Here is a 19,814-nt window from a genome sequence, read left to right on the forward strand (position 1 = left end):
ATGATAATTTGCAGTTTTCCCAAAACAAGGCATGGAGAACATGCAATACAGTTGTCAGGCTGCAGACTTAACAAAAATGAAAGGAGATTGGTTTTCAGGCGAACATAATTGTGAAGCTAACCAGCACAGGTTAATGAGAGCGCCCAAAGTATAAATAGAAAGGGAGGAATGAATTCACAGTAGTAGATAGGTTCATCCACTTTTTTAATACGTGGGATAAATCTTTCATCCACTTTTAGAGTGGCTATTTTGGGCTAAATAGACCTTTTGCCTTGCTCCAGTATCATTGTTCTTACGTAAGGCAATGCAGCAAGTTTACAGTTCTTCAGTGTAAGGAAAGGTGTGTGTTACTTGCCAGTGTTAGCTAAAGGTGTCTTGTTTGTTAATAATGACAGTGTTCTACTGGTAAAAGCACAAAATGAGCCTAGTTTAGTGATACAGATGGGCTTAGGCTGCCCAATAAAAATGAGGCTTGGCTTACTCGGCAAGTTTCTATAGTTTTAATCCTGGTTGTAAAGCTATGATCATATTTGATTTATGACCAGTGTAGTAGGGCCAGTAAATTTTCTGGTGTAGATGGAGTTGTACTCGTAAACACAAGTTTGCTGCCTTCTACATTTGTACTGTGCATGATTAGAATAACCCAGGTGCATTAAAAAAACCTACAGTGCAGGTTAACGAGTAAAAAGGGGTCGTTTCTCTGTAGCTTTCTTAAGGGCCTTGGCAAAACAGATTATCCTGTTGAAATATGTCTGTAGCTGTGAAAATGCACCTACACGGTAGTTTCAGTTATTATAAAGTGGGATTTTTTTAAAACGCTGTCTCTTAATGAAACTGTAATACAGAAAACATGACAGGAGTCTGATTCAGGCTTGGATTAAATACAGTAAACGTGCTGAAAGAACCTTTAAAATGTTGTTGTGGTGTGAATTTTATGAATGAAAGGTTTATACTGATCCTGTTGCATTAAAATAAAAAATGTTTTGTTATGTAAACTCGATTAGTATAGTTGCTTCTCCAAACTTTCTAGTGTGGGGAACATTTCAGGTGAAAGTCCTGTTACAGAAATTTAGTGATGCCACAAAATCACCCTTCTTTCTGTGTAGGTAGATCTGTGTCCGTTCCCACCTGTCTGTTGCATACAAGCACTCGTTGTCTGTCATATGTAGAATGAGAAAATTCATATAATTTATTTTAACACCTCGGGACCTTTAGAAATGCTTCACAAAACAGTTGAGTATGACTTGATGTGCATCATGGACACTGAAGAGCTTTGGGAACTAGGGCTGAATATAGTTTGCGTACGAAAATGAGGAGATAAAAACCGGCCTGAGATTGCTGATCGTTATATTGAGACTGTTATGTTTTGACATGGACCACTGCATCTTTTTATCAATGTGTAACTCCTTTCACCTGTCTGTAGGTTAAAGGTAGGTCACTGCTCTGCTTTGCTCCTGAGCTTTTTCAAACGGGTATTCTCTTCCTGATGCTACTTTTCTTTTGTTTAGAATTCATAGCACAGACGCATTCCTTTCTTCCCATGATCTGATTTCTGGTGCTCCACATGACCAGAGAAAGTTCACAATTAATAACAGTGAAGGATTTGGTCCTTCTTTTGTCCTACCCTTACTTATCTGTGATTTCTATCATAGATCTACAGTCTCTGTGATTATTTGCACTAAAGTCTCTTTCCTATGTTTGACAATGCTAAGTGTTGTTTAAGTGTGTTTATTTTAAGGCCTCTACACAAGAGCTGTGAAAAAGGGCCTCAATCTAAATAAGAGTCAGGGCCTGTATTTTTGCTCTTAAAAAAAAATCACTGATGTTTATATGATGTAAATGCAAAGGAATGCTGCATAAATCAAGTTAAGTGTAGTTTAATATCTCTTGTGTTTAAAAGATTCGTGCATCTAGTTGGCCAGTCTCCAAGGAGAGATCCAAGCTTAGGCTGTCAAACAAATGGATTTTTAATGCATTTTTGTGTAGTTAAATATAGCTTGGATGTAGTTGAAACTTCAAAATGCTGAAGTACAGCAGAAAAAAATAATTATGCTAAATGTATGTATGTACCTTCCACTGTGCAATCTTTACCTGCTTGAAAATAAGCTTAGAAAAGCTTGTTTCTTAAACATTTTTGTCTTAGGCATTCAGTTTAGAAGAAATTCTCAACTGTGTCAGTGTTTTATGTGTGAACTTTACAGGCATTTCAGTACAGGTTTTCTTGGTACATCTTGGTGTAGTTTCTTAGGTAAGGCTGAGGTTGTGCTGGCTTCTGTAAATTAGTTCTTACAGATGATTATTTCTTCATCCTCCCATTTGCAGAGAATATCTGTATTAAGACTTATTGTGCACAATCAGATGACCCGTTAGCTGAGGTGCCTGCAGTAGGAAGAACTTAGCAGTATAAAATTCTTTAGCATTATTGGTTTCTCTAGAAGGCTCCTAAGATCCTTGGTGATGCTTCTCCTGTGTTCTTAAAGATCAGAATTACTGTCAAGAGAAGAAAGAATTTGGGCCTGCGTTTGTGTACGAACCTGTTGCGAAATCAGCGCAGTGGCACAGGGAGTGCTGATGTACAGCACAGATGACACATGGAGATGGCAGAAAAAATGTGCATGTGCCGCGTTTACTCAAATTGTATCAGAACGTGATTGCGCAATGTTAAGTTTTTTCTGTTCTGTGACTGAGACCGCAAACAAGGATATATTAATCTTCAGGGTGTTCTTGCTGTCAGAGCGAACTGTTTGTCGTCCACTGATGCTCTTTCCAGAAATTCAGTTTGAAAGTATATTAATATGTTAAGTGGATTGTGACACTTCAGTTTTAAATAAGTAAGTAAACGTGATGCAGCTATCTGAGGAGAGGGCACCTTCCCATGGAACAGATATGAGCTTTTGGTTTCTAACCTACATTTCCAAAGAACTCCATGGTTTTCCTGTCATTTTGTGGAATTAAAGAGATCTGAAGAGGTTTAAAATAAGAAATTTATTTACTTTTTAAAATACTATGCACAGTGTTTTTCCTTGGTGTTTTTTTAAAATGTTGCCAGCTTTTGATACTGATATTTAAAGACTTAGTACTCTTAGACTATTGGAAATATATATTTGCTATAATCAAGACGGTGTCTCAAGAATGTTCCATTTTGAATGATACCTTTTTTTTTCTTCCATTTGTAATTTATTCTAGGTATTTATGTAAACTTTCAGACCAGGAATTGCGACAGAGTGCAGCCCGGAACATGGCAGATTTAATGTGGAGCACAGTTAAAGAACCATTGGATACAGCCTTGTGTTTTGATAAAGAAAGTCTTGATCTTGCGTTTAAATACTTTATGTCTCCAACTCTAACCATGAGATTGGCTGGGCTGAGTCAAATAACAGTAAGAACTTTTTAAAAATATAAATACTATTTAGAAGAAATGCTTCTTTTTGTGTTTTATGAGTTTTGGGGGGGGCTTTTTGAATGTGGAAAAACAGCAGAATCCTCTTAGATGCAGTCTTAGGAAATTAAAGTCATGACTGTGAATAGAGGGTTCACTGAGAGATAAGTCCACATGACGGCTATGTTTGCAGCATATGGAACTGTAACACGTTCCCCAAACAATTTACCATGCTAAACAAAACTCTTATAACCATTTTTTGTGACAGCTGTGTTGAAAGTTAGTCCCTTGACAGGGCTCTATTTGTTTCCGGAGGCTTTCAATCTGTTTGCATTTTTACCTTTACAGTGTCTTGGTTCTGCTGCAATTAGTTGCTTTTTTGTATTGTACACGCCTCTTTTTCCTGTTTGTTTAGTATAGTCTGTTGCTCGAGAGCATTTCCACATTCATTAGCAGAAGACTGAATTGAAGAGGTAAATATATATGTAGCATCAAATAGAAATAGATTAAAACCAAAAAAACCCCACTTTTTCCCATGGAAATCCTCCACGTTGCACCAGTCAGCATCTGTTTTGCTTCCTTTGTCTGACGTTGCTTCCTACGTACATATTGTAGCCATAGAGAGAGAGTTGTACAGAAAGTCAAAAGTGAACTTTTTAATCCATCTGAGCCTTTTTGATTTTGTGTTTCTTCTGACATTCCTGTATTTAGCATTTATAGCTCCTATTGTCGTGTTTGCCTTGGTGCACAAAATGATGAATAGGAACAAATTACACTGGAATGAACAAATGTTCTCCTTAAGTTTCGTAGTATTTTCTGAGCACATTTGGCCTTCTCTGTTCTAATTACAGAGTATCAGTCAGTGACTCTCTGTGAATACAAATTTACATAAATTTGATTTTGCTTCTCACTATATTTAAATATAGAAGTACTTATAATTATTTTAATAAATGGCAATTTAAAGTAACCTGTAAGTATTTCCAGTCAGATTATTAGAGGTTTTTAACCAAAGTCAATATTTAATTTACATAGGTATGTGACCTACTCAGTTAAAATAAAAAAGGTCTGTGAACTATTATACATCCACTCAGCATTAATCAAATGCTATTCTAAGGGTAACGGCATTTATTGGACTTGAATGCATTGTCCTTTTGCTTTTGCATTTATATGAATAAAAACATAATGCAGTTCATCTGTAGAGATGCTAAAGCAAGATACAGAGAAATTTAACTTTTGGAAGAGACAGTGACATAACCGTAATTATAATTTATATACATAAGTAATTGATATGACTTTATATGAATGCTACATATAAATAATCAGTGCCTGAATTCTATTCTTCTGTCATAATTTATTAGTGTAAAGTGGATGTCCAGGGTTCCTATTGTGTAATAAGGAAACTTTAGAGAGTTGATGAAGTCTTAGGTGAAAATAGAACATATATTTGTGGTTTGATTTTTCATTGTCATGTTCTTTATTATTTATACAGTATACAGATATCTCATAATATCTGGCAGATACATTTTAAAATGTGGCCATTGACTTTTTTATTCTGCACGGTTTTGGAAAATGTCATTTTCAGCATCATTGATTTTGAAGTAAATTTCCAATGTTTGCATAGTTCCAATTGCATTCGATTTTTATTCCTTTAAGTACTTTCATTTGATTTTGTACAATTGTCCTTGCTCAACTACTAATGTATGTCTTTTTGTGTATCTTTACCAAAAGAAAGTCTGAAAATAAGACTACATCAGGTTTTTTTATTTTTTTCAGGCATGTAGTACATTTTAGGGGGTGTGAAATTGTATAATTTTAAGTAGTTCCATGTTTTGACCTGTTGTGATTGATAAATATGACTGTAAAAGTGAAATTTTTAATAACAGACATATTACCAGAAGCAAAATTTTACAGTATTTTCAGACTAAAGTGAAATGCTTTCAGCTGGTAAAAAAAATGAAATATTGTTTAAGAAGTTATCGAGTCTTTTTTTAATATGAACATTCTCTAAAATTGCTCTGGTATACTGGGACAACTTATTATTCTTTCTCATTCAAATCATAGGAAATTTTGTCTGCTTTTCTTTTTCAAGATCTTGCAAAGATCTCTTTGCGAGAAGCATATTTCGATTTTTCTTGTCGGTTTTTGAGTTTGAGAAGCATTTTGCTCTATTTAGTTTTGCATGGTTTGCCTGGAACAATTTTAATTGCCAGGTGTGTGCAACTTTGATTGTGAAATCTGAACCAAAATTGACAGAAACTTTGCCTGCCTCTGCACTGAACTTTTCTGTCCTCTTTGCAAACAAAGATGTCACGTAGTTCAGCTTCCTTAGTATATTCACACAACCTTCTGTATTACAGGTGTACCTTCATGACTACTTTTTGAAAGTTTCTTTTTTCTACATATGTCTTTGGCTAGAATTTGTCAAAGTAATTTTTGTTGAAATGTTCTTTCCAACCAACACGATTTCAGCTTTTCGTTTTGTATTCAAGACTTTAGATCCACGATACCTGCAACTGCAAAATGTTTTTCTTCCCCGGATTTTCATTTGCCAAAAGTTAAGCATTTAGCCTTGAAGCAATTCTTCATTTCATTTTGCAAATAGATGTGAAGATTCAAAGGAAAGTTTTAGCAAGTTTATGAGCAAATTATTTTCAGGTCTGAACATTTCGAAATATACTTTATTTCAAAGAAAAGTTTCTTCTGAAATTTCACATGGAAAGTTGACTCAGATGCAGATTCTAATTTCAGCTCACAAGATCAAGATTAAAATAGAGTTCGTAGAATAATTTCTATGGCTTGCCTGATTGTTCCTTTTGCAAGATAAATGTACTTTTGCTGTCATTGTGGAGACAGAAATCTTTGACCAAAAATATCAGTGAATGCAAACAGATGAATGTCTTCTAGCATGGAGGTGTTGATTTGTATCTGCCAAGAGATGTTTTTTTAAATTATTATTATTGTTCTCCTGTCTGACAGCTAACATGGCCAGCCCTAGAATTAAACCTTTCAGTTTCATGGAACTTCTTGAGACTCACAGACTACAGGCTGTATGGCATCCAGAGCTGATATTTGCTTACCACCAAATATAGACTTGCCTCCCTTGAAGAGCAGCATATACATAATGTGTCCAATCAGCTGACTTAAAGTTCTTATTTACAAAACAAGGTTGAAGATAGACACATGAAAGTTAATTTTAGCAAAGCGGGAGCTTGAGTAACTGAATCTGAAGTTGGAAATAGCTACAGAAAAGAACAGCAAAATATAAACCAGATATACCTGAAGCTTTATTTTTGTTACTTTGCTTCATTTTGATTTCATCTCCCGTTCATCTGTTGAGGTGGTTCAGCTCCAAAATACCCTTTTCCTTCTACTATTCCTTCACAAATAGGACTCTGTTTTCCTGGCCTTCCAGGTACAGGTGAACTTAAAGATGTGAAAAGGAATGCTCAGAACTAATCTGGCCATCCTTCCTTCTTCATTTTTTCAACTCCTTTTGAGCTGGTTCTGTGAAACAGTGAAAATGTAAACGCACGATTGTGAGGGTTTTCCCGAACAAAGCCAGTGCAATACTTGAACAGTGCGGATTTATTCTTCTTGCATTGGTTTCCTATGTAGAAAGTTGAATCACTTTGAGAAAAGACTAACTGTGGAGATGCCTTTTTGTTCTCAGCTTTCTTTGCTGAAGACTTTATACCTGTGCTGTGCTTCATAACTAACACATTTGTGTTACATTAATCGAGTGTCTGGGCCTAGGCCTCTTTAGCTTCTTCCAATGTTTCATATATGGTAAAAAAAAAAAAAAAGAACTTTGTTCCCTCTGTCATTTCACGGTAACAGAACACGAAGTGAAAAAAATGTTAGGAGGTGAGTGAGAATAAGGTGGTGTAACACTGTCCCATGTGGACTTTGTGGTGCGCTGTTGTGTCAGAATTCTGAGACTTTAGTTGAAATCACTGGAATTTTCAAACAATTCTTACGATATGAAAAAGAACATCTTTGGTCAGAATTCCTTTGGATAAGGATTTTGTGTGGGAAATGTGGATCAACATGTGACCATGGATTTCAAATGATTGTGACAGTTCAATACACTTTCACTCTTTGATCCCTTCCAGAACATTTTTGGTTGGGGGGTAAGTCTTCCGAAAAGCCAGTGAACTTTCCCTTCTGTATTTGACTCAATTCTAGTTGGTCATAACAACTTAATGAAGTTCTCTTCACATGTTTTTCCACTACTAAATGTGTTACATTTCAAAGTATCTATGAATAACTTACCTACTAATACTTGTGTAATCGGCTCCCGTGTCTCACTAATTTTAATGCATATTTTCGATTTTGTTTCTTCAAAAACATTTTTTCCCATGAAAGTTGTTGAGATTAGGCACAAATCTTTGTGTAAAGACTGCATTACATTGGCTGTCACCCAAATTACAGAGTGCATGTACCAAACTTGTTTCAAGAAAGAGAAAAGTAATTATTTTGATGAAGTTATGCAGCAAGTTAAATTTGAATTTCAAAAATTCAGATTACTGTGGCTTTATTTTTTTGGAAAACAAGATGACAAATTTATTTTATTACATAATTGTAAGTATTTTAAAAATATTATGGACGTGTAAAGAATTGGATACAGAGCCATCTCTGTATCTGGAAATATGATGTTGATGGAAAGGGTGGAAAAGAGATGTACACCTTTAACAGGCTTTTTTTTTTTTTTTTTTGCTTGGTTATCTTGAATTTATCAGTTCAGATACTTTTCAAAGCTTCATTTCATATAAAAACATGTAATTTTCACTCTCTAACTTTGTAAACTTTCAACACTGAGAATGTGACAAAAGAAATCTTTGCTGTCGTAGTAAACGTTACAATAATGGGGAAACTCATCCTAAACCAAAGTATGTGTTTTATATCTCATGAAAACCCATGTGCAAAGTGACTGCTACTACACTTTGTTTTGATTTCTGGAGTGGGTGGAGTTTCGTAACATCATTTAATTGCTTTAGTGAAAGAAAGGTTGATTTAAAAGATAATTGATCCCTCTTGACTACCAGAATGCATGTTAAAATTTTTGTGAAAGCAATTTGTTAAAAAACATTGGAAATAGTAGAAAAAAATGTTTACCGTTGCTAATACTATTTTTAGATGTAAAACTACCTCACAAAATATTTAGATAAATTTTTAATTTTTCTTCCTTTTTCTAACTGTAGAACCAACTTCATACCTTCAATGATGTGTGTAATAATGAGTCATTAGTTTCAGACACAGAAACGTAAGTAGGAACATTATTCTGAATATTTTAAATGTGTTCTATGATTGCAATTCTTCTGTATTGTTATGGATTATACACAGTGGGGAGTACTGATAATCCAAGGCATTTATTAGACGTATTCTAATCGGGGGGTTAATAAGTGGTTTTAAAAGGTGACTTTAAACATATTTCTAAATGTTTCTGGCTTTTTTTTTACTGTCTTAAAAGAGAGAGTCAAGGAAAAAAAAAAGTAGATGCTGAAATAATAAATACCTGTAACCAGTCATTATCTCCGTTGGGATGTATAAATAAGAACCAACTAATTCATATCCGAGTAGTATTTTTGCCGTCTTCTCGTTTCTCCTGATTATTTAGTTAACTAAGACTTGTCGTGCCATTGCGAGTCGGTGAGGTTATGCTTGTAGAACTACTGATTGTTTTTCTTCAAAGTCCTTATTTGTATAATTCAGGTGCGTTTAACAATTTTAAAGGAGATTCCCAAAAATCTTCATGAAGGTTGATGCGTGAGATTGTATTCCAGTGAGGAAATTTATTGATTTTTGTTGGAACTCTAAACTTAATGTTAGAACTGCCTAGAATTTAGGTGAAACCGTCTTTAGGTAGTTGGAGTAACTGGTTTTTTTTAATAACTGGCAAAGTATGCAAAATCTAGGATTCTAGTGTTTCAAAAAGATGGACCCAATTTGAAATCACTGCAACCACGAACTGCCTGTGAATGAAACTCTGGAACATTTATAAAAAGGTTACTAAAACTTGGTAACACATTAAAGCGTTTGTAAATTTTTCTGTAATCGTAACATGCTAGGTTGATCTTTTTGAAATGCCCTGTACTCTTTATGTTTATCTTGGGGTGTGATATACTCTTGATGTTTATCTTGGGGCTTTTATCTGTCTCACTACAGACACACACTCCCCGTTTTCTTTTGCTCGTTGATGACAAGTCTGTCACAGCAGCAGTTGGCTTGCTTTTTGGGGTGGTTTTATTATAGATGCTTTTATTTGAACACCTACTTATTGAAAACTGGCAGCAGTCAAACCCAGAATACTGTAGATTTCATGTATATAACAACTCAATTACTTGAAGTGAAATTCATGGTAATAAGTTGGTATTTTAAAAATAAAGGATCAGAATCTAGGGCAGTTTTACTTCCATAACTGTATGAAAATAGCTTGAGAATACAAAACAACCACTTGTGATCAACTTTTTCCAGTCCTTCATCACCAAATCAATAGGCGAACATGAATCCATTTATTTCAAAGTAAATTTTGATACATAGTGTCAGAAAATTAAAGAATTCTTGTCAAGTATGACAGAAATATCTTACTGTGATCTGATGAAACCTGAGTGTAATGTCATTAAGCTCGTGTACATTTTAAAAAGTTGCATATCATAATAAATGTAAGCACAAATTTATTGCTTATAGTTAAGATGATATTAATATAATACACATTTATTGATTTGTTTATTTAGTGCCTTGGGAGGTGCTGTTTGTTTGTTTTCCAAAGCCTCTAGTTCTGTAGCAGTAGGAGTAGATACTACAGGACCATAAAACATTGAGTATGTTTGTGGCTTGGTTGGCTGGGATATTTTCAATATCGCACTGCCACTTGATGGTGTATTGTAACACTGGGACTGTCAAACCTCAGTTTTAGCCATTTCTTCTCCTCCTTCCTTCATGTCGAAAACCTGAAACTGCGCTGTTTCTTGTTTAGTTTGTCTTCTGAAACACATCGTGAATGAAATAGTTTTTAACTAGTAGTAACTAATTAAGGAGCAGTAACAAGAAGTTATTCTGCCAGTTAAACCTGATAAAAAGCTGTTTGATTTTTCTGTGTCAAATATGAAAAAGGAAAGTCATCAACAGGGGAAAAAGAGAAGGGGCTTGAATTTCCCTGCAGAGGAGCAGATGTGCTATGCAAGAACATCAGAGTTATTTTAAAGCTGAAGGAAATTGTCAAATTCTCATTTGGGATATTACTTTCTTGGCAAGGGGATCTGTAAACAGCCTGTCATTGGAAAGGAATGCAGCATGAACAGGAGACCTTCTTTTCCACTTTTGTAGTATGTGATTTTTTTAAAAAAATCTGAATTCCAGTCATTCTGGTGTTTTACCTGAAAAGCTGGGTACAAATCAGTGTCACGTATTGCTGCTCATCTTCAGGTCTCTTTTGAAATCGCTGATTTCTTCCAGCCAAATAATCACAAGAGGCTGGTGCAGAAGGATGGGGAAAATGTCTCACTTGGACAGTTTGTTCGGTACAAAGCTTCCCTCTCATCAGAGACCCTGTTCATGAGAAATTTTTGGATGAGAAGGCACTTATGGAGTTGGCAGTGATTAAATGAGCAGCAAAAGGAAAGCTTTTCATTCCTATTTTCTTTTCCTTAGTGGAGAAAGGAAATCTAAGATTTATTTTGTACCTTTGTAGCCCCTGCAGATTTATCAAAGGAAGATGTTTTGCAGTATGTCTGGTCATCCCCATTGTGTCTTTTGACTTTTCCAGATGCGTTTGGAACTGTCAACTTTTGGGATTTCTCCTTCTGTGTCTTGATAAGGTGGGTTTGCGGGAGGTATCTTATTTTTTAAAAAAGAGCTGTCAGTAGGTCCCTACCTCTTCCCTTTTGTTTGGAAGTATCATCAGGATTTTTTAGCAAGTATTTCGCAACAGTAGCTTCCTTCCTTTATCTGCGTGGTTGCAAATTTTTCCATGGTACGGCAAGCTAAAGCATCTTCTGTCTACGAAAATATAGGATTTCACAACCTGTGCTTGAAAAGCTACAACAGAAATCTGTTTTCTAGCTGGAGATACTTGTATGTCATTTTAGATTTAGTTTACCCTACTGTCTTCTCTAGGGTTCAGGGTTTGTGGTGACTGAATATGTTTATCATCCAGATATGTGCAATGTCTCAGTGACTCAACTTCATAATATCCCTCAGAGATATACTTTCAATTTAGCTATTCCTGGGTCTTAAGATAGAATCAAATTCTTTGCAGTCTAAGGTACTGAAGAGTATGAAATCTATTAAAGCTAAAAATAACAAGACTGAACAGAAGACTCTTCAAGTCTTTGAATAGTGATTACTAAAACTATTCTGCTGATGTCAGGTAGTGAAAATGATCATGCCTTTCAGGGAGGGAAAGTTGGGGTTTTTTTGGTGCTGTTTGAACTACAAGAGGAAAAAGTGGTGGTTTTTTCCTTAATGAGGACACTGTCAGCTTCTAGAAATAACATGTGTAAAGAGATACTTTGTTTTGCTCTTCACTCGGCAGGCAGCCAAGAATTTGAATTGCAGGTTGATGCTGAGATGACCTCCTGCTTCATTTAAAAACTTGATTAGCCTCACTTGAAAAGCTTCCTACAGAGTGATTTCACGTGTCCAAAATTCCTTTCACCAGTGAACAGAAAGATCTGGACTATTTCTTCTCCTTTCTTTTCCCTCTCTTTACTTACTTATTGGGATATTAAACTGCAAGTTTTGTGTTGCTTTTTCCCTCACCACTGTTCTCTTAGCTCGTGTTAACTCTTGCTTTCTCAGTTTTGGTCCAAGCTCACCAGCTGAATTTACCGCAGCATCATTTAAAAGCCTCTTCCCCTCTCTCTGTTACACATTCCAGGGGTCTTTTCAGATTTTCTCAGCTCGGTAACGCTTCTTTCTAGTGGCGTACACCTTTCTAGCGGCATACACCGTAATTTAATAAATGTTCAAGAGCATGTCAGAGCCGTGGGCTTGGAGCATCTAAGAAGAAAATATGTGCTCATAAACAAAAACATGTTCTTGAATGTGTGTTGGGAAGGTGCCTGCTGTTTCTGATCCTGAATAGTTGAGATCAGTGTTTCCCATCCATGTTGTAGATGCTAGTTCAGTGATTTTGTTAAGAAATGTTAAGTCTTCATCCTTTGCAAACTGCTCGTTTTATTGCTACATTTTTTTCCTTTAAGGTTTTACATTGTATTGTTCAGTCATGTTGCTGTTGTATTTCACCCAGTACTGAGCTGGTGTGTTTTTGTAGCTGCGTGAATTGTGTTGGTGATTCACAGATTGGATAAATAAGGTTTTCTTTGTGGGGGGTAATTTTGCTGCAGGATTTGTTCCTGGATCTGGGTCATCATGTGGCTACCAAGTATTGCACCACAGCCTTAGATTAAAATGTTTCTGGGACTTTAACCCAGTCCTCTTATAGAGGGGCATTCATCGACCTACCAGGAAAATATGTAGTTTTCTTCCAGATGGTTTTATTTACAATAGTGAACAAAATTCAAGCTCTAGTGCTCGGCTTTCATAAGTACAGTTCACAAACATCAGGTTATATCAAAAACTGCAAATCTTCCACTCTTCCCTGCAGGCTAATGGAATGCCTGGGAAAACTAACGTCTAAAGTGCTTGAATTTCATTTCTTGGAAGTAAAACAGTTATTTTCCGCAGACATGAATTGTCAGTGACTATGAATGAAAAGTCTAGAGGTCATGTAGCCCAATATGTTGTGTAGATTTCTAGTGCGAGAAAGATCTAGAGACAATTAACCTGAGTAGCTGCTACCTTTACTTTTTGATTCTCCTCCCACACTGACAACAAACACTCAGAGAGAGTATCAGGTTCTTTAAATGACTTTTCGTCTTGCTGTCCTGTGGCAGATGAGTGATTTAGGCTCCTGCTTGCCACAGAGTAGTGTTTAGATCACTTAAAGAAAAGTACGGCTTAACAGAATTTGACGGCAAGGATCACTCTGTTACTTAGTGCGTGGAGGAAATACTCCAAGTAGAATGGGCTGCGAGTTGTTTTAGGGTGATTTCTATGGGACAGGAGATGTGAAAGGGTGGAGGGAGGCGAGGGTGAGTCACGAGATTCAGAATGGACCCCCTTGCTTTCTAAATTTCTCAGAGAGGTGTCAAGATATGGCTGGATCCAAACTTAGTCCCAGACTTGGTCAATGATTCATGTCTAAAAACATAGGTAAGGGAAAACAAGTGAGGGATTATATTAAAAATCACATGACGTTGTAATTCTAAATTATTCCTTCTGTTTGAAACGCATTCACTTAAGCTAAATGATTAATATAAACCTTAATTTGGGCTCATCCAGTGATGTGTGAGTAGTAAAAGATCATTGCCCTGCAGCCAGGCTTGTCTGGCGGGGAGAGCTCACAGTAGCTCACCCAGGCTGTCGTATTTATGGAATAAAGCAGTTGGCTTGTGGTCAGGTTGCACACAGTGGGCAAGGGCTGCATGAAGCTCCTTGTACCCAACTTATCGGTGTTCGGTTGCCGTTGTTCTTCCTCGAGGGTTTCCCAAAGGAGTTCTTGGCCCAGCTGCAGCTCAGGCTTTTCCCTCCTCCAGAGCCTGGACCAAACTGCCGCTGGTTTGGTTGGGGGGTGTCGAGTGTGTCCATCACATTCCAAATTAATAAATCAATGGAAAATAGCTACTATGTGTTATCACCAAGGTGAGTGTTCTTACTAAGGTCTGTCTGGCTTAGATATATAATCTTTAAAACTGTTCTTTGTACTGCTGCCTTTGCGTGAGAGGAAAAAGTGTTATCTATTCTTCGATCATAATGCGTGTTTTTTGCTCTCACTATTTCCTTCAGGATGGAGGAGGGAAATTTTTATATAGCCTTTTGAAGAACTTTTTAAAAGAAAACTCGAGCATATTTTTACTGAAAATTGAGTTCTTGCTAAGTTGGCCTGAACTGTAGTGGGTATTGTATAGTAACAGTCATATAATAATTTGCAAATTGTTCTATTAAAAAATACTTTCAAATGACAAGAAATACAGACTATATGACAGAAATTTTAACATGACTAAAAGCTGAAATTAAACAGCATTGAAATATATTGAAAATTTTACTTTAAATCTTTTAATAAAAAGTTATTGTGGATTGCTGTGCTTATTGAGGCAACCCGGACTCAGAGAGTTTTTATGAACTTGAGTGTATCTGAAATGTCTCTGGGCTATAGACCTGATAATTATTAAAGTAAAACTAGGATAAGTGACAATACACAAGCTGAAATCAGAGGTTAATTTATTCATAGGCTGGCAGTTTATTATTTTTTATATTAAGTTCTGGAATTGTGAGTGAAGATGTTCACTGTATTTGAAAGCGAGGAAGCTTATCAAGGAGCTGGAAAACCCCTGGGCAAAAAAACCTTTTCTTGAAGTAAAGGTGTTCAGGGAGTAATTCGGATATCATTTATGCCGAAATCAGCTTTCTTTGGTGAATCCTTGAATTGACTGTCACAAATATATTTTTTAGTGTATCATAGAACAAAATACTTAGTGCTGGTAATAACTTCATCATTTTAAAAGGCAGTTTATCTAGTGATTGGTGTGTCCTCAGCACAGTTTTCCAGGAGGAGCAGTTCTCTCTGGGAAACACAAGGGCTGCATTCTGCCTTTCACAAGGATCCTCTTGTTTTTGGTCATCCTCAGCAAATCCATATCAAATGAATGTTTACCTTCAGAAATCCGAGATGTCATTTTATCACAGTTGAGCTCACCACTAGGTTTAAGAGTTTTTTTACCGCTGAGAATACATCTATTAAAAAAAGGCATTCCTTCGAAAGAATAATCCATTCTTTCTCAGAAGAAAACTGTTCCAGACTAGAGATAGAGAACTGCCATAGTCATTTAACAAAATGTGAAGGAACTCTGTGAGAGAGTTTTTGTTCTTTCCTTTGGAGTAGCTAAAATGCAACATAGGACTCTGGATACAACGTCAAATGGACATTGTGCCACTAGCAGAAGTATTTAAAGAGGCACACAGCAGTATGTCCTTTCTATTAACATTGCCTCGTGAATCTAGCAGTGTTGAACTGGGATTCGTTCTGAAAGCTACAGGTTTAGAAATTCAGATCCAAGAAGAAATTAAGTGGTCCTGGAACAAAATTACCCTCATTGACTTATGACTCAGGTGTTGAGGCTGCTGGAGGACCATATGCAGTGCTGGTTTTCACATTTCGTAACTAGAAGAGCATCCATTCAGGTCTCCTGCATCTAGTGGGTGTGTGTTCACTCACATGACCAGATCTGTCTACCTTTTATATGTGCAAATTGCAAACTATGAGGTTTTCTTCCTATATTTTGCTCATGCAGCAGCGCGGGGAAGCAACGTAAAACCATCATGAGGAGCTGGGGGCGAATAGGCCGTAAGTTCAAGGAACTTTTTGTCAGGCTGCATTCAGTTTTCAGAGTGTGGCTTGGTCACTTGTGATTTAAGATGAATCTACAATACCAAGTTTACCAGCTGTCTGACAAAATGCAAAGTGATAGAGCTGTAGTCTCTTGAGCCAGATGGGCAATGCAACTACGGTCACTTGTGCTTGTCAGCATGGAGGCAGGTGGAGAAGAGCAGTTTTCAGAGTGATGGTGGTTGGTAAAGGAGACCCCTAGCATATATCCAAATGAAGAATAGGTTCCTTTAGCTGTAAAATCTGCAGAATCACAGCTCGCATGTGAAGAGGTCTTACTTCAGATTTTATTAGACAGAAATCCAAGCCCTGAATGAGCTTGTAATGTGCATGCTTCAAAGTTTGGTTAAGATTAGGCATCTTTGGGGTGCTGGGTGTCATCGCTGGACTTTGATTTTGTTTTGAAATGGAGCTGTAGGAAGTTCAGTAGATCTGGGTTTCATGGAACTGACCTGGCTTAATCTTTTTTATCCCTCTTTGAGCAGACAACCCTGTCAAACAGACTTTACAGTATGAGAACTAATTTATTAATAAGCCATAAATGATACTGTTGGTAAGCTGTTGTACCTTGCAAGCCAGTTACTACTTAAATGTAAGGGGACATATTTTTTTTCAACAATATAAAAATGTTTGATTCCCTGTGTCCTGGAATGAGGCTGGAAGAGGACAGTATAGGAATGGTGTGTGTTGAGTAATAGGAGCTATGCTGAGTACATCTGTAGGGATCAGGCAATTCAAAACAATTGAAGAACTGGCAACATGCCCTGGAAAAGCGAATCCTGTTTGGAAAACCTACAAAGGTAGTCTCTTTTCTACCCAAAGGATCTTGTGATAAAAACTGGCAATCCTGGAAGTTTGATAGTGACCGTGAATGTGATATGGATAGCAGTGGTAAAAATAATCCTTCTCTAAGACACCCACTCCTTCCCATCCTCTCATCCTTGTGAAACAGAGTGCTTTTATTCCAGGGCCATTTAAGCTACTGTGATATCCTCTAATTGCTTCGGGTGCCAAAATCTGGGTAATCAAATGTTTGCTTGAAAGGAAGGAATAAAAAGGAGCTTGTGCACTAGTTTGCAAGCAGAGCAGTCCTTTCTGGAAGTTCAACTTTTGCTTTGGAAAATTCACTTTCCTTGTCATGTTCTGCTTATGGATTGGCAGTGGGTAAAGTTCCCTGTTGTTATAGATGGAACGAAATGACAAGTTTGAAGCATCTGTACGCTACACGTGTGTAAGTACGACCACGTAAAATCTAGGTTTTTAAAGCTGCAGGAGTTGCTATTTATGCAAGAGGATCTAATAATATTTAAATGGTTTTCTTTAAAAATACTTTCTATCACTCCTACCTTTAGATCCATTTGTGAACTCAATTCTCGAATTTCCTGATAAGCCTGGGTTAAATAGCAGTGTTTATGAAAATCTTACCTCTGAGATCTTTGGAAGTGATTTGCAGGTGGCTTGTTGAGCTTGATTAACTAATAAAATTGGTAGAGTTGTTGGTTACATGTTTGTTAATGATCTAGAGGAGTGAGTGGGAAATGTTGATATTTGGCATTAGTCTTACAGTCATACAGAAATCATTTGCTTCCTACCTGGATGAATGGATGTTGAGTGTGGTATGCATTCCAAAAAGCCTTTGTATGCCTGCTACAATTACAGGTAGTAATTTGAAAGGGATGCTGTGCTAGGGAAAAGCACAGCGTATGTATTATGGGCAGATAATTCTACATATGTTCCCACTCTTTGTCATCTCTAGGTCAATTGCAAAAGAGCTTGCAGACTGGCTTATCAGCAACAATGTCGTTGAGCACATTTTTGGACCAAATTTACATATTGAGGTTTGTATTAAATCATTGTTGTTTTTTAGTACAAACATGGAGGAGTAACTTCTTGTTCCAGTAAAGCTTTCTTCAATATGTTCTCACTTTGCAGATCATCAAACAGTGCCAAGTGATTCTGAATTTTCTTGCAGCTGAGGGGAGACTTAGTACTCAACATATAGACTGTATTTGGGCCGCAGCACAGGTATATATAAAATTTTTCTAATTGCGGGAGTAATAAAAAGAAACAAATAAAAACCCACAAACAACCAAAAACCAACCAAACACAAAAAAGCGAACAAAACCCAGAAAATTACAAGTTGATTTTGTTTTATATCAGTAAATATAGCTGAATTTATTAGTTTTTCTTGCCTGTCTTGAGTATTTCGCTGACAAAAATTTTAAGTTAGGTGACTCCTACAATTACTGTTTTTTCATTAGATGCAAGAATTCACCCAGGCTACTTCTATACAAGAAAACAAAATGAAGTTGCATAGCAAAGACATAGGCTTTTCACTACGAGTGGAAATGAAGATTGTAGGGTAGATGTAATATTTTTACTATCATGCTAAATTGCCTTGCTCCTATGTATTGTAGCTTCCATTTCTGTTACTCCTAGTGGAACAATCGGGTGAAAATTGTGGCAGTGAAGTTTACAGCTGTGCTACAGTGCTGGTGTTAAAATCCGAGATTTTATTTTATGCTTGGTAAACCTGGAAGCTCTGATAGGCTTTTTTCCCTGCAGAAAGATGTATTTGTTTGCTACTTTTAATGGATTGCTATGCTTCTGGGTTGTGAATTTTTTTTATGGAGAGGATTTGAATACAGTAGACATTTTGGTTTCCTGTTATGGAAAATGTTTTTTCCATGGTTTCAGTCAGAGAGAAAAACAAAAACAAACCCACAAACAAACAAAAAGAACCTGAAAAAAAACCCTCAAAAAAGTCAAGATTTCAGTGACAATTTTTCTGAAAAATCAAAATGAATGTCAGAGAAATGTTGCTTGAAAGGCTGACACCTTTAGACTAAAAGAATAGAAGGCCTTAATGTATTTTCCACTTCACTTCTTGACCAAAAATTATCTTCTCTGAGTTGACGCAGGTATCTCAAGATGCTTAAATGCATCCTTGTGTAGAACCCACATAATTTCATTCCAATTTGCATCCTGTGAAAGATGGGCTGTACCTTATAAACTGCCGACATCGATATTTTATATTCCAGGAAGACAAAATAAAATAAATAAAGAAGAAAAAAACCTTTTCGAGGTGCATATGTGGTAACCAACATTAAAAATGCTTTTTTAGAAGCTTCCTGTAACCAGTATTTTATTTTTGATATTTATTTGATATTTATTTTGATATGACTACCAACACCCCTACAAACATAATGAAATCCTTTGAGTGTCTATGAAAAGCAGCATTTAACCTAAGAGGAAACATCTAGGAGCACTGTGACTTTAATGTGTAAATAGAGCAGTGAGCTAAACACATCATATTTTTTGACATCCATTACTGGAGAGACAAAAGAACTATAAATAATTCTCACATTCTCTTCTCTCGGTCTCATATTAGCCCGTAATGTCTTTGTTTGTATTTATCACTACCTTATTAGGTAATCATCGCAAATATTGTTTCCATCTGGATTTAGCATACACACTAATATTTTTGAAGTTATATTTAAGCTAAAATACAAAATAAACTTGCAGTTCTTTTTTTTCACCAAGTCTCTTAGAACTGGAACTAAGGAAGATATTGTTACATTTGATTTTACTAAGCTTTACAATATAAAAATATAGTTCAGTCAAAATTGCAAGTCTGTTGCAGTTTGGAATTACTAGAGAACTTCCTGAGAATTTGTGCAAAGATGTTGTTTAATTGCTGCAATTTTATCAATCTTTGAATTATTTTGAAAGTTTATTTTGCTGTTCCTATTATCTTCTCTGTTTGTTTGTACTTTGTAGCTAAAGCATTGCAGTCGTTACATACATGACTTGTTTCCTTCGTTGATCAAAAACTTGGACCCTGTCCCACTTAGACATCTTCTCAACCTCGTCTCAACGCTTCATCCGAGCGCTCACACTGAACAGGTAACGACAAGGCAAACAAAGGCACTGTAACCAGAAAAGAAATTATGTTATTATGTTAAAAAGCATTATGGATTTGTCTTT

General features: G+C 36.2%; 1 protein-coding gene across 10 annotated transcripts in view; it reads left to right on the top strand.

Annotated features, from left to right (window-relative positions):
• The window catches only part of USP34 (ubiquitin specific peptidase 34), a 124,262-nt gene that overhangs the window by 36,119 nt on the left and 68,329 nt on the right, over positions 1–19,814 (top strand). For all 10 annotated transcript variants that reach the window (XM_065630611.1, XM_065630616.1, XM_065630614.1 and 7 more), the window contains 5 exons: positions 3,187–3,379; positions 8,581–8,642; positions 17,584–17,665; positions 17,760–17,852; positions 19,608–19,733. In XM_065630611.1, coding sequence (XP_065486683.1) covers positions 3,187–3,379; positions 8,581–8,642; positions 17,584–17,665; positions 17,760–17,852; positions 19,608–19,733 — 556 coding nt within the window. The remainder of the gene's footprint in view (positions 1–3,186; positions 3,380–8,580; positions 8,643–17,583; positions 17,666–17,759; positions 17,853–19,607; positions 19,734–19,814) is intronic.

This window comes from Caloenas nicobarica, chromosome 3 (genome assembly GCF_036013445.1).
Source record: "Caloenas nicobarica isolate bCalNic1 chromosome 3, bCalNic1.hap1, whole genome shotgun sequence".
NCBI lineage: Eukaryota > Metazoa > Chordata > Aves > Columbiformes > Columbidae > Caloenas > Caloenas nicobarica.